At 38.0% G+C, this 13,322-nt stretch overlaps 2 protein-coding genes and 1 long non-coding RNA gene across 4 annotated transcripts; 1 reads left to right on the forward strand and 2 right to left on the reverse strand.

The window, feature by feature from the left end:
* Positions 1-4,096: 4,096 nt before the first annotated feature.
* Positions 4,097-7,152, reverse strand: LOC124349543 (protein white-like). Its single transcript, XM_046800234.1, has 10 exons — positions 6,972-7,152; positions 6,522-6,639; positions 6,177-6,415; positions 5,919-6,092; positions 5,755-5,835; positions 5,177-5,692; positions 4,974-5,105; positions 4,686-4,914; positions 4,340-4,611; positions 4,097-4,246 (listed from the first exon to the last, which is right to left on the reverse strand). Exons 1-10 carry the CDS (start codon positions 6,978-6,980, stop codon positions 4,154-4,156), a joined length of 1,863 nt encoding a protein of 620 aa, XP_046656190.1. The 5' UTR covers positions 6,981-7,152; the 3' UTR covers positions 4,097-4,153.
* An 87-nt stretch (positions 7,153-7,239) lies between these two features.
* Positions 7,240-7,714, forward strand: LOC124350509. Its single transcript, XR_006921042.1, has 2 exons — positions 7,240-7,320; positions 7,400-7,714. It is a non-coding gene; the product is annotated as an uncharacterized LOC124350509 (long non-coding RNA).
* A 21-nt stretch (positions 7,715-7,735) lies between these two features.
* LOC124349520 (protein white-like) lies at positions 7,736-10,819 on the reverse strand. 2 transcript variants are annotated; one of them, XM_046800198.1, is made up of 12 exons: positions 10,732-10,819; positions 10,504-10,560; positions 10,246-10,432; positions 9,903-10,141; positions 9,645-9,818; positions 9,492-9,572; positions 9,194-9,431; positions 8,934-9,124; positions 8,706-8,837; positions 8,382-8,610; positions 8,015-8,286; positions 7,736-7,940 (listed from the first exon to the last, which is right to left on the reverse strand). In XM_046800198.1, exons 1-12 carry the CDS (start codon positions 10,732-10,734, stop codon positions 7,833-7,835), a joined length of 1,911 nt encoding a protein of 636 aa, XP_046656154.1. In that variant the 5' UTR covers positions 10,735-10,819; the 3' UTR covers positions 7,736-7,832. The 2 variants fall into 2 exon arrangements, with proteins under 2 accessions (XP_046656154.1, XP_046656153.1); XM_046800197.1 differs by having other exon boundaries at positions 8,934-9,431.
* Between the last annotated feature and the right edge of the window lie 2,503 nt (positions 10,820-13,322).

Here is a 13,322-nt window from a genome sequence, read left to right on the forward strand (position 1 = left end):
TAGTAAGTGGTTGAGTCTCATCAACATTTTCAACCATTTTTTTTTAAATTTGTAGACTGAGTGTTGCGTGATACTGCTAAGCTATGTTGCAGTTTAAGCCACAACCTTAGCAATATTGTTTGCTTTGGACAGCTTCTTTCAGTTTTTTATCAATTTCTCAATGAAAAGGAAACAAAAATTTTGTCGGGGACTTACTGGGTCCTTTCACGACTTATGGTCGTGGACTTCGTATAAAATAAGTTATAGACGATGGGATCCTCGTCTCATTGTCTTATTGGATCAAGTATACCTGTTTCAAGGACAGTTGATAACATCGTTGCTGGTAAGTCAAAAAATTCTATTCTGGCTGTTGTTGCCTGTCCGTTGCTGATCAAGCTGCTGCTTGGTCACTGCAACTTGGGCATTGTACAAGAGGCTGAACCTTGTTGAATAATGCTGCTAGTACCACCGTCCACATCCAAATACTCATTACAAATAACGTCATTTTCCCATAAGTTACTGGATGTTTTTGAGGACGGCAACTTAATCGTTCAAAATAAAGTATCTTGGCCTATCCCAAACATCATAATGGGTATGGCTTTGCCTTATTCAAAAGTTGATTAACACGCTATTCTGAATCTATACAAACTTGCTGGCTGGTTCGTTAACGAACCAAATAGCCGGGAATGCTTTGTGGGGCACGGCATTGTGAAGCCACTGATGAAGATGATTCATTGGTTTCTGTTTTTTAAAAGACGTTTTACGTTCATTTAATATATCCTACTTCAATATGCAGGTTGAATTGAATCAGAATGTAACCTGATCTATCTTTTGCCTATGCCGGAAGGATTTTAAGATCATCACAGTCCAGCATATTTTACCAACTCTGGCACTCTTTCTAGGCATAAACTACCAAGAGATACTGGTAAACATCTACACTAAATTTCCCTACCTCAAAGGCGCTCGAGAAATTCAGTCTGTTGTGAACGCTGGGTACTCGCACGACTCCGGGAGTGAGGGTCCGGGGAAGTATAGCCGTTGGCGAGTTATCTAGCCAGTCTAGAATAGGGGAAGGGAAAAAGCCACGTAAAGTATGCTACCTGAAAACGAACTAAAGCTCTGTATAGTAGTAGCAGCCATGTGGTCAAGTATCTTCATTGTTTCGAAAATTATAGACGGGTTTGGATGCAACGGTCCACCACCAAAGCAGCCGTTAGACCTCGGCAGGTGCCAAACAGTGATATAGACTAAGAGTTTTTACGTTCTCCCATAGTCGTGTTTGTACAACATTGATAATGAAAACCAAACACATGGATACCAGACGATCAGCAAAGGGTATACCAATTCAGCATCCTGTGATCCTTATCTGTAATGTAATTTTTGTTACTATTTCAATCAGTCCCCACTAGCTGGAGGAAGATTATTGGGCAGCCGGTTGGTACATGGAAAGAATCCAAATCCACGGCTATCATCGTCGACTAGTGTACAAAATGTAACTGGCACACTTATATCCCTTTTGTCGCTGTGAAAAGAAAACTGGCAATTTTCAGGGTCTCACAGAGCTGATACAATACAGACACAGAGATAGGAACGCCGCTGTCAAGGCGTGAATTCGCCAACACCTTCCGCATAGCTGGCGTCGAGTTAGTGGTCTGAATCTCGTGTAGGTTTCCGATCGACCACCTCGACAAAGCCATCAAGTAGCTACAACGCACCATTTTCCTAAAGTCGACGACCACTTTTGTGACAAACATGAGATATGATCTCGCTGCCAAGGCGTGAATTGATCATCGTCTTCCACAAAGCCGGCGCCAAGTTAGTTCACCGTATCTCGTGTAGGTTTTCCAATCGACCAGCTGGACAAGACCGTCCGGTAACTTATGCTGCTAGTTTTTCACATTACGCAAAACTTTTTTATGTTTGGATCTTTGTCAGGAAATTTGGCAAAAAACGAGTGTAAAAAACAATGTCTCATCTCCAACATTCTTCACAGCTCATTGAAAAGAAACAGCCATAATTGAAAGGGGAATCTTTCGATGAAGAAGCCCTTCCTCCCTGTTTTTTTTTTTCGTTATTCATAATGGGTAAGAACTAAGAAGTATTCAACAGTTTTAATTACCCTCACTGTTGCCATTAACTTTGAGTTACGCTTACATATCTAAAAGAAAGGAAAGGCATTGCCACCTTAGCCCATTAATACTCCATCCATTACTCCTTCTCAAATTGCCAAGTTGCCGATGTTGGTTCGAATGTAACCATGGCTGCTTATCTCGAAGAACAATACGCTTTGACTGGTCTTGGGGACGCAAGCGACTCAAGGATTAGAATCTGCCACCAATAAACAAGTTTGTTGTTCCAATTTCATCGATGTTTTCAACACGCGCTTATCAGACCCATCAGATGAGTTTGAAACACCAAAAAAGAGAAAAAAATTAGCAGCAATCTTCCGTTCGTGCCTAGCCAATTGCATCTTGGTATGAAGTTAATTTTTTTTACATTTCAGCCAAAAGTTTCGATTAGTTAAACTCGATGGACTGTTAAATTTTTTATTTTCTTACTACAGATGAGTTATGAGACTTTGTTTGGTTCCGTTCTGGAAAATTTCGGTTTTATGAAAATCATCAATTTTTGACGTTACAGTCGAGGAGACGTGTCAAACCCTGCTAGGAGTAAAGAGCCTTTATTGCCCTATCCGGGAAGAACGTTATCCACCAACACCTTCGCACTATCGTGATCAATCTAACATCTGGTGATCGAGATGCTGATTGTTCTAGCAGGGAGGAGTATAGAAGAGAAAGCAGTTTGCGCTATCCTTCTAAGGGGGGAGTCGAAGGCATAGTGGTCCGGGTGTGGAAGCCGCTTGCCAGTTGGCAGCACAATTAGGTGGAGGGGAAGTTTTTAGCCGTTTCTCCATATACTTGCGTGGAACAGCTGACTACCCGCAGATGATTTTATTAAATAGTAGGGGTTATTTGCATTATTTTTGAAAAAAATTTCTAAAAAAAAGTTATCAGAATTAAATTTCAAATTTTTTTATGTAAAAAAGAAATTCACATTGCCCAATCAGAGCCATCTTGCAACCATCATGGGACTCGTAGCCAGATTTTTCCATAGATAAAGCGCCATTTGCGGTGGTGTAGGGTACTAAAAATACACAGATCAGTAGGCAAAACATCATAGATGGCTCTTTATCTATTCCAGCTTATCCCACAAAACAGCAAAAAAAATGGGCACGAGTCCCAGAAGGCCCTTAAGGAATTTTCAATACACCATGCTGCAACCAGGATGACTGATGGGATCTTCAACAGCTGCTTTTGATATACAGCAATTTCAAATTTATTCGATATTCCGTTATTTAAAAAAAACTGACAGCGAATTCTATATGATTAATATTATTCCTTGGTGGTATAGTCAATAGATAAATCCACTTTGATGTATATTAGGCGAATGTATCTTAAGGATAAAAAATCCGAAAATATAAAATATGAAAAACCCCTCGATTGGCGCGGGAAATGCCCCGTTGGCCAAGCCCATGCTCAATTTTTTTACCGAAGTGATTAGGGCAAGACAATCATACTACAAGTCATACTAAGATGATACTAGAGTCAAACTAAATAATGTTAATTTTATCGGTTCTCCACATATGACTGTCCTCATGTCCAGGAAACATGGCCAAGTTCCTTCTGGTTTGCTAATCGTCCTAGGTACGGGCTAATACAATGCAAGAGGTTCGCCATCTGCTGACTGTCGGCGAAATTAATTTTATCCGCCTGGGGAGTCGAACTCGGATCTCAAGATGCCCTGACCATCGAAGACGCACCTACCCAGCCCCCCATGTATTTTTTTTGAAAATTTACATATAAAAAAATCAGACAAATTATCTTATTAAATATTAAGCGGATATTTCAAAAGGAGTCTTTTTACTAATAAATGAAGATTGAAAGATATTAAAATTGTCTATTTGATACGTGGTGCATTTACAGATAGTCCTGTACGTGATGATGTGTTCTAATGTTATAGCTGACTTTTTTTCAATTTCGTAGTATAAAAAATATTACCATAAATTAAGAATTTTTTAAAATTAATAATTGAATTATTAATTCTAGATATTTCAGCAAGCAACAACCGGGAAGATTAACTGAAAAATATTTGAATAGCCTCCTAATATTTATAATTAGTAAGTCTTTGAGAGTAGTGCGAGAAAAGCTAAAAAGCGGAAACCGACAATCAATCCGCATAGTCCGCCAATGTCACGATGGAAAAACTCCTAGATGAAAATGTGATGAAATCGTAATTTGAATGAAATCTAGTTATTGGAAAGAATTGATCGGTAACGCAGCCCCATTCATATTAGTAGTACCGGATTAAAATCGTAGTTTTGTAGGATTTGTGCTCCAGTACAGATCCCGTTAGGACAGGCCGTGTCATTGAAGATGACGCCAGCCCATTGGTTGATTGAAAGCGCTTCATTGCCGTACATGAACCATGAAAGAAATCGCATCCACTCCAAGTATACGGGGACGGAGCCGTTGCGGAGGAAGAATCCTCCAATATACAGCAACGGAATTACAAGTGGGGTGGTTAAGTCAAGAGCAATCTGAGTCGATCCAGCTGCACAGGAAATCAGGTAGCCTGCAGAGAATTCAAATGCCCAGTTATACTTTCACGTATATCAATCTCCATACTGAATAATTAATATATATAACCGAATGACGTGGCAACATTGGTGACGAGAATGACTGTTCCACACGACACAAAAAATCTGTCGGTGAATGGGTTCAATCCAATGGCGTAGTAAGGGATGGAAACAAAGACAAACGGGAAAAAAATGTAGACGGGCAAATCAGCCAGGGTTTTGCTTAGGAAGTAGACATCCGTTCGGTACATTCCGTTGCGGTGTTCACGCAGGAATATTGGCAATTCATTTGATATTGTCTAGAAGAATAAAAATGAAAAACCATGAATTTATTTTGTTATTATTAATTATCACTTACGCTCACAACCCCAAAGACATTTTGAAAGGTTACGATATCGACGAATATGAAGAGAATACTTTGAATATTGCTAATGTTTTCATACTGTAGGGTTTGTCCTTGAAAGAGGAGTGCAATAATACCTGCAACAAACTTTTAAAAATTGTCAAGTTTTAGAATAGATCGTATATGTTGTGTTATTAGTCAATACAAAAAATACTTACAATAGTTTGAAAACTTTTAAATTTGAGGATCATTGATTCACGGATAACGGAAATGACCGAACGCCATACAACGGCCCGGAACTGGTCAAACACCGAAGCTTTGTACGGAGATTTTTTAACTTTCGTCCCTTCCGTTTCATTTTCTGATGGCCTTATTCTTGTGCTAGTAGAAGAGATGGGCACTTTGTTGGCTTCAACCTTTTCAAAAACACGGTGACTGGCCTCAGAAACTTCGTAGGCATTGCAAATAATATTTCTCCTTTCCTTTGATTCAGCCTCTTTGCTCGGTTCCGTTGCCAAAGTGTGAATATAGAATTCGGCAGGGTTATAACTGGGTGGGCAAAGAAACCCCAGGTTGGAGAAAAAGGGCAGGGCATCACCAGCAGGGCCAAAGAAAGCCGTCCTACCACCCTCAGCCAGTAAAAGAATTCGATCAAAAAGCGAAAAAACTTCGGACGACGGTTGATGGATCGTACAGATGACTGATTTGCCCGAGAACGCAAAATTTTTCAAAATCTGCCAATATAAAAATGTGATTTAATCGAAAATTGTAATGTTAATTATCCTTAATTATCTACTTGAACGACGTTTTGGGCCATGAAAGAATCGAGACCGGATGTGGGTTCATCACAGAAAATCAAGGACGGGTTAGTCAAAACCTATTCTGATAAAAGAAAAACTTTTAAATTTTTAAACGTTCCCTATGCTATTTGCATAAATATATTTTTATTTAACTCTTGACCTCTGAGGCAAATGCCAGTCGTTTCCTTTCACCTCCGGAAATGCTTTTGTGATATCTTTCCGGAAGGCCAATGACGGTGTTGGCGCACTTTTCGAGTCCTAATTCTATAATCACATTGTCAACCCGATTCATTCTTTCTTCGTAACTCAAATGTTTGTCCATCCGCAACAAGGCCTTATCAAATTAAATCCGCATGAGTTCCATCACAGTTTTAATAGCGGCTGGTACCAAATGAGTTCGATTAAACGTTGTCTTTACCTGGAATTGCAGATGTTCCTTGACAGTGAGCGTTGGGATAAACAGATCGTCTTGCTGTACGAATCCGGAGATTTGCGCGAGGATGTCCGTGTTGACTTTCGCTCCATTGAGGTACCTCTCGCCGTGGATTTTCAATTTCCCAGCGTTTCTGAATGTCAGGCAATTGAGAAGTGTCGTCTTTCCAGCTCCACTTGCTCCCATGATGGCGAGAAATTCTCCCGGCTGGATACATCCCGTTACTTTATATAGATGCAGTTATAATGTTTATTTGGTTATGTGAGATCGTGTAAGATAAATAGCTATGAAAATACTTATATTATAAAGATATAGTGGAATACAGCATACCTTTGTCAAGAATTTGTTTCTGAACGGAGGAAACACGATTAAAACAGTGACCATGATTTGTTTCCAGCTCAATTTGGATATTTTCCCATGAGTATGTTACTGACTGAAACGTTGCTGTCTAGGGAAAGGTGAAGTAATTGTTACCGTCATTGATCAGACCAATTTTTTTGCCATCACTTCTCAGATCGATGTTTAAGGATAATATACATAGTCACCAATACTGCACAATATAAAGTTAACCTTGATACAAAAAACTTAATAATCACATTTTTTTTAGTGGACGATAGGCCCCGTTATTAATACTTAATTTTGATTTTACTGAAATATTTTACGTGTTTCTTTTATAATTGCGCTCGTAAGCGCTGTATACATCTGTTGCATGGGAATCAACATATTAAACAGCTAGAGACTAACTTTATTCAATACAGGCTAAAAGTGCATCTGAATTACCATTTCCATCTTTTTCCAATTGCCTTTTCACCCGTTTTTACTAAAACTGTATTAACTTCAAACTAAGTGCTGTCGACGGTCGATACCTTCTGTTTGGTAATAACGTCTGCGTGTGTTGTTGCTATGCACATACTCGAACAACTAAAAAACGACGCTAAAGCTAGACACATTCACACATATGGTGGCTGTATGAAACTCGTCGCTTTTGAATGTTTCAGTCGTTTCGTATTCAAGTTATTGACGGCACCCAAATGTGCCATAAGGTGCGCGTCTGTAACGCACCTGTTTTTTATGCTTATCAATCACAGTGTCACGGATCTACCGCGCGGAACGCCAACCATATAGCTAGGTAGAGCAACCAAAACAAAAATAATTTCAAAGAGAAAATTTATTCTTTCAATAGCTAAAACAGTTGGTGTCCTATACAGGTGGCGCAGAATAAATGGTGCCGTCGATGCCGTGAAAGTGAAACATGTCGGTTTCCCGGATTGCAATTGAGTCAGTGAAAGGTGTGTCAAGCTGCGTCCCTATATTTTCTCTACTTCAGCAGAGAGTCTGAATCCGTCCGTTTGGTATCACTTGGTGATAAAAAAATCGGAAAACTTTACACGTTTACAGCTTTCCTATATTCATGATATAAATTACTTCCCTCATTTTATTCAAACTTCTGTGAGCTAGATAAATAGCACAAAAAATTGTCGAGTATAAAGCTATCGAGTCGATGTTAGACTACACTTGTATTTTTTTTTGAATTACTCGAAAGGTAAACTATTTTAGAGTGCAATAGAGTAAAAGGAAAGTGACATGAAAGCAATAAGAGAAAATGAGATTGTACAAATTGTTGGAAATAAACTAAGATTTTTATTTGTTTTTACTTTTAGAAATCTTGACGAGTAGAGCGAAAAATCCCAAAATGCGGAATCCCACAATCAATCCACAAAGTCCGCCAATATCACGATAGAAGAAGTTCTATAGCAATATATATGCCAATCACTTAGTATAAATTTTTGGCTCTATTATACTTTCAGCTCTTGTAGAATTACCGGATTAAAATCGAAATTCCGAAGGATTTGTGCTCCAGTGCAGATCCCGTTAGGACAAGCCGGGTCATTGAAGCTGACACCAGACCACTGGTTGATGGAAAGCGCTTCAAGACCGTACATGTACCAAGAAAAATAGCGCATCCACTCCAAGTAGATGGGCACCGATCCGCTTCGAAGGAAGTATCCTCCCATATGGAGTATAGGAATCAAAAGCGAATTGGTCAAATCTATGGCTAATTGAGTCGATCCAGTTGCACAAGAAATCAGGTAGCCTTAAAAAAAAGAAATACATAAACCATCGCCGTCACTAATATGTAGTTGAATATATCAGTTAAGACTGCGCACTGCGGAGCACAATATTTCCCACCAAATGACGTTGCGGCGTTGGCGACGAGGATGACTATTCCGCAAGCGATAAGGAATCTATCGGGCGAGGGATTCAATCCAATGGCGTAATAGGTAATGGCAACGAAGACAAACGGAAAACAAATGTAGACGGGCAAGTCAGCCAGGGTTTTACTTAGGAAGTAGACGTCCGTCCGGTACATTCCATTGCGGTGTTCGCGCAGGAATATTGGCAATTCACCTGATATTGCCTAAGAGGGACAAACAAAATTTAACACGCCCGAACATTTAAAATAAGCAACAGCACTTATTGGGTAACTTTATTTTTTTCCAATGTCAAACTCACGGTGATGACTCCAAAAACATATTGGTACGTCGTATTGGAAACATATATGAAGAGGACACCTTGAATGTTGCGGACGTTAGCAAACTCTTTGGTCTGGCCTTGGAAAATGATAGCTACGATAGCAGTAATAAACTTGAGTTATCGCAGTTCCCAGAAAAAAATAAAAAATAACTAGAATAAGAATCAAATTTATCTAAGGAGGCTATAATGCATTAAAAAATTACTCACAATAGTCTCAAAAGCTTTGACTCTCATAATAGCTGATTCTCGCAATAGAGAAATGACTGATCGCCAAAAGACGGCCCTGAATTGCATCATCCAGGAAGCTTTGTAAGGAGACTTGTTTTCTTTGATTCCATGTGTCAAATTTTCCCGATTCACTCCATCGGTTGAATTGACAAAACAATTTGATTTGAAAACTTCCAAAATACATCGACTTGACTCTGAAGTGTCATAAGCATCACAAATCATTTTGATCTTTTCCTTACTCGATTCCATCCCTTGGGTGGCCAGAGTATGAATGAAAAAGTCGGCAGGGTTATAATTGGGTGGGCAAGGGAAACCCAGGTTGGAGAAAAAGGGCAGGGCATCACCAGCTGGGCCAAGGAAGGCCGTCCTACCCTCGGCCATTAATAGAATTCGATCAAAAAGCGAAAAAACTTCGGATGACGGTTGATGTATCGTACAGATGACCGATTTGCCCGAAAGTGCAAAGTTTTTCAAAATCTGCCAATAAAAATGCGATCAAATCGTAAAGTGTTTTGTTAATTATCCTTAATTATCTACTTGAACGACGTTGTGGGCCATGAAAGAATCGAGACCGGAAGTAGGTTCATCACAGAAAATCAGCGACGGATTGGTCAAAACCTACTCCGGCAAAATTTATCCTTAAAGTTCATCACTGATGTTGCATAAAGAAATTTTACTTTAACTCTCGACCTCTGAGGCAAATGCCAGTCGCTTCCTTTCGCCTCCAGAAATGCTTTTGAGATCTCTTTCTGGAAGGCCAATGACGGTGTTGATGCACTGACTGAGTCCTAATTCTAGGATCACATTGTCAACCCGATTCATTCTTTCTTCGTAACTCAAATGTTTGTCCATCCGCAACAAGGCCTTATCAAATTAAATCCGCATGAGTTCCATCACAGTTTTAATAGCGGCTGGTACCAAATGAGTTCGATTAAACGTTGTCTTTACCTGGAATTGCAGATGTTCCTTGACAGTGAGCGTTGGGATAAACAGATCGTCTTGCTGTACGAATCCGGAGATTCGCGCGAGGATGTCCGTGTTAACTTCCGCTCCATTGAGGTACCTCTCGCCGTTGATTTTCAATTTCCTAGCGTTTCTAAATGTCAGGCAATTGAGAAGAGTAGTCTTTCCAGCTCCACTCGCTCCCATGATGGCGAGAAATTCTCCCGGCTTGAGACATCCTGTGACTTTTTATTGAAAAAATAGAGCCTAAATGTTTAGTTATGAGCGTTACAGAATAGGCCTATGATAAACTTTCTAATGGTTGTACAAAATACAACAAGTATAGTACCACTTTTGAGAATTTTTTTCTGAACTCGGGCCATCCCATTGAAACAATGACTTTGATTTACTTCCAACTGAACTTCAACATTTTTCCAACAGTATGTAGTCGGTCGAGATCCGCCAAAAACAATTTCGGTATCCCTTTCTACGTTTCCTTTAAGCAAGTCTCCTTGTTTGCTTGATTTTAAATTGTCCTAATAGTTTGATGCATGCCATTCATTTTATTAATACCATGCACGATGGAAATTTTTTTAAACATTTTTACCACAAGATCGTTGTCAAATCCAAGATTGATGTAGGATCTTGCATTGCAAATATCATCCTTTTACGAGCAAATAATAATAAAACAAAATATTTTGAGAGGAAAATGATCAGCATACGTTTTAAAAAATGTTTAAAATAAATTAAAAGGCTAAATAACCATAAGCTGATTTTATAAGACTAAAATCATTTTTCATTTAAGCCATACTGAGTTCATTCTTATGCGACTTACCATTTTGACGGATAATTTTTAATTTGAAACTAAAAAAACTCGTTAAGAATTCACAAGTGTTCACATGAAAGACTAACGCAGAAGTGCGAGCTCAGCTGTACTGTACTGCACCTGTACTCTATAGGGCTCTTCGGGATCTGTTTTATTTAGCCGATTTATCTGGCAACGCAGCATGGCTCTAGACTTTTTTAGCGCAATAATGTAATGTGAAATATTTTGCCACCAATTTCGCTTGTAGTCTGGTCAGAATAGGAAGAAATGTATGGTTAAAAAAAACAAATTGCAAAAATTTTTTCACGAGCTTTTTTCTACTCACTTTTTAAATGTACTCCCAAAACCCTACCCCAAAAATTTAGTTCTTAGTAAAATTAATTTTAATTAAAAGAAATTATTTTTGTAATGAAATTTAGGCCTCTTTCAAAATACAAAAAATTAAGCTTTTGACAAATGAGCTTTATTTATTACTCATTTTGTAATATGCATACCAATTTTTATTAACCTGACTTGCAGAATGACAAAAATCCACATGGAAAAGTACTCTCACCTCCCTTTTCTCCACTCGATTTACGCGTCCGTGTTTTACACTTCGCTTATGGGAAAATTACGTCAGCGAAAATCACTGTTGATAATTAACTAGCATCCCCTCCTTTTCCGTTATAGTCTTTTTTGTTGAGCTAATTCTGTTTTCCAAACAAAGTAATTGATTTTGAGGAGGGGGAGTTATTTCTGAAGTTATGTGGCGCAGGAAAATATAGGGGAAACCGGGGTTAGTTGGCATACGGGGAAAGACGGTCGTTTGGCTATTATTTTGAGCCATATGAAATTATACGTTTTTCAGAATAGCCAAAGTGTGCATTCTATTCGTAGATTGCCTCCACCACAATTTTATCCGTCTGCACATCATCTTAAAAATTTAATACAAAAACATGTTTCATTTCTGCCGAGTAACTTTTTCTTGCAATTTTTTTTTCTTTTTTCTAACAGAATATGAAAAAAATATTCATGTTATTATGTTTTTTAAGAAAGCCTTAAGCTCTTTTTTCGTGAATTTGCATTTCTGGTAATTAGTTTTCATTTCATTATATTAAAATAATTCGATAGAAATTACTCACGGGGTAGGTTGGCCATTTATTTTTGAGGTAAGTTGTACCAATTACTTAACATTGTCTGCTAGATGGGGCTGAGTTTCTTCTTATAATTATTGTAAAATAGAGTATTCTATACTGATACAACACGAAAAATACTAATACATGTGATAGGAAAGGACTCCTGAGCCTGAGCCTGAGCCTGATGTTGCTAAAATATTTGTTTCACTTGTTAGAACCATTTCTTGATTACAGGATATGTAAATCAATGTCCAATACACCATTTCCAGTCTATTGAATCAATTTATTCATAAAGCATTTCATGAAAAAATATTTTTAGAAAAATGTCCTGAGCCTGAGCCTGAGCCTGATGTTGCTAAAATATTTGTTTCACTTGTTAGAACCATTTCTTTATTACAGGATATGTAAATCGATGTCCAATACACCATTTCCAGTCTATTGAATCAATTTATTCATAAAGCAATTCATGGAGAAATATTTTTAAAAAATTGTCCTGAGCCAGAGCCTGAGCCTGAGAAGCACGTCCCAAACATCTAGCCTGAAATATTTCCAAAACAAGGTGGAGACCTTACCTATCACATGTTTTAGTATTTTTCGTGTTGAATCAGTATAGAATACTCTATTTTGCAAGAATTATAAGAAGAAACTCAGAACATGTGACAGGTTGCATTGGTGTTGAAGAAATACCAAAAAAAAACGTCCCAAACAACTAGCCTGAAATATTTCCAAAACGTGGTGGAGAACTTTCCTATCTTATGTTTTAGTATTTTTCGTACTGAATCAGTATAGAATACTTTATTTTACAATAATTATAAGAAGAAACTCAGAAGATGTGACAGGTTGCATTGGTGTTGAAGAAAAACAAAAAAAAAACGTCCCGAACATCTAGCCTGAAATATTTCCAAAACGTGGTGGAGACCTTTCCTATCACATGTTTTAGTATTTTTCGTGTTGAATCAGTATAGAATACTCTATTTTACAATAATTATAAAAAGAAACTCAGAACATGTGACAGGTTGCATTGGTGTTGAAGAAATACCAAAAAAAACGTCCAAAACATCTAGCCTGAAATATTTCCAAAACGTGGTGGAGACCTTTCCTATCACATGTTTTAGTATTTTTCGTGTTGAATCAGTAAAGAATGGAAATATTTCAGGCTAGATGTTTTGTACGTTTTTTTGGTATTTCTTCAACACCAATGCAACCTGTAACATGTACTGAGTTTCTTCTTTTATATTGTAAAATAGAGTATTCTACACTGATTCAACAGGAAAAATATTAATTCATGTGATAGAAAAGTTCTCTACCACGATTTGGAAATATTTCAGGCTAGATGTTTTGTACGTTTTTTTGGTATTTCTTCAACACCAACGCAACCTGTCACATGTACTGTGTATCTTCTTATAATTATTGTAAAATAGAGTATTCTATACTGATTCAACACGAAAAATACTAATACATGTGATAGGAAAGGTCTCCACCACG

The sequence above is a fragment of the Daphnia pulicaria genome, chromosome 7 (genome assembly GCF_021234035.1).
Source record: "Daphnia pulicaria isolate SC F1-1A chromosome 7, SC_F0-13Bv2, whole genome shotgun sequence".
Taxonomy (NCBI): domain Eukaryota; kingdom Metazoa; phylum Arthropoda; class Branchiopoda; order Diplostraca; family Daphniidae; genus Daphnia; species Daphnia pulicaria.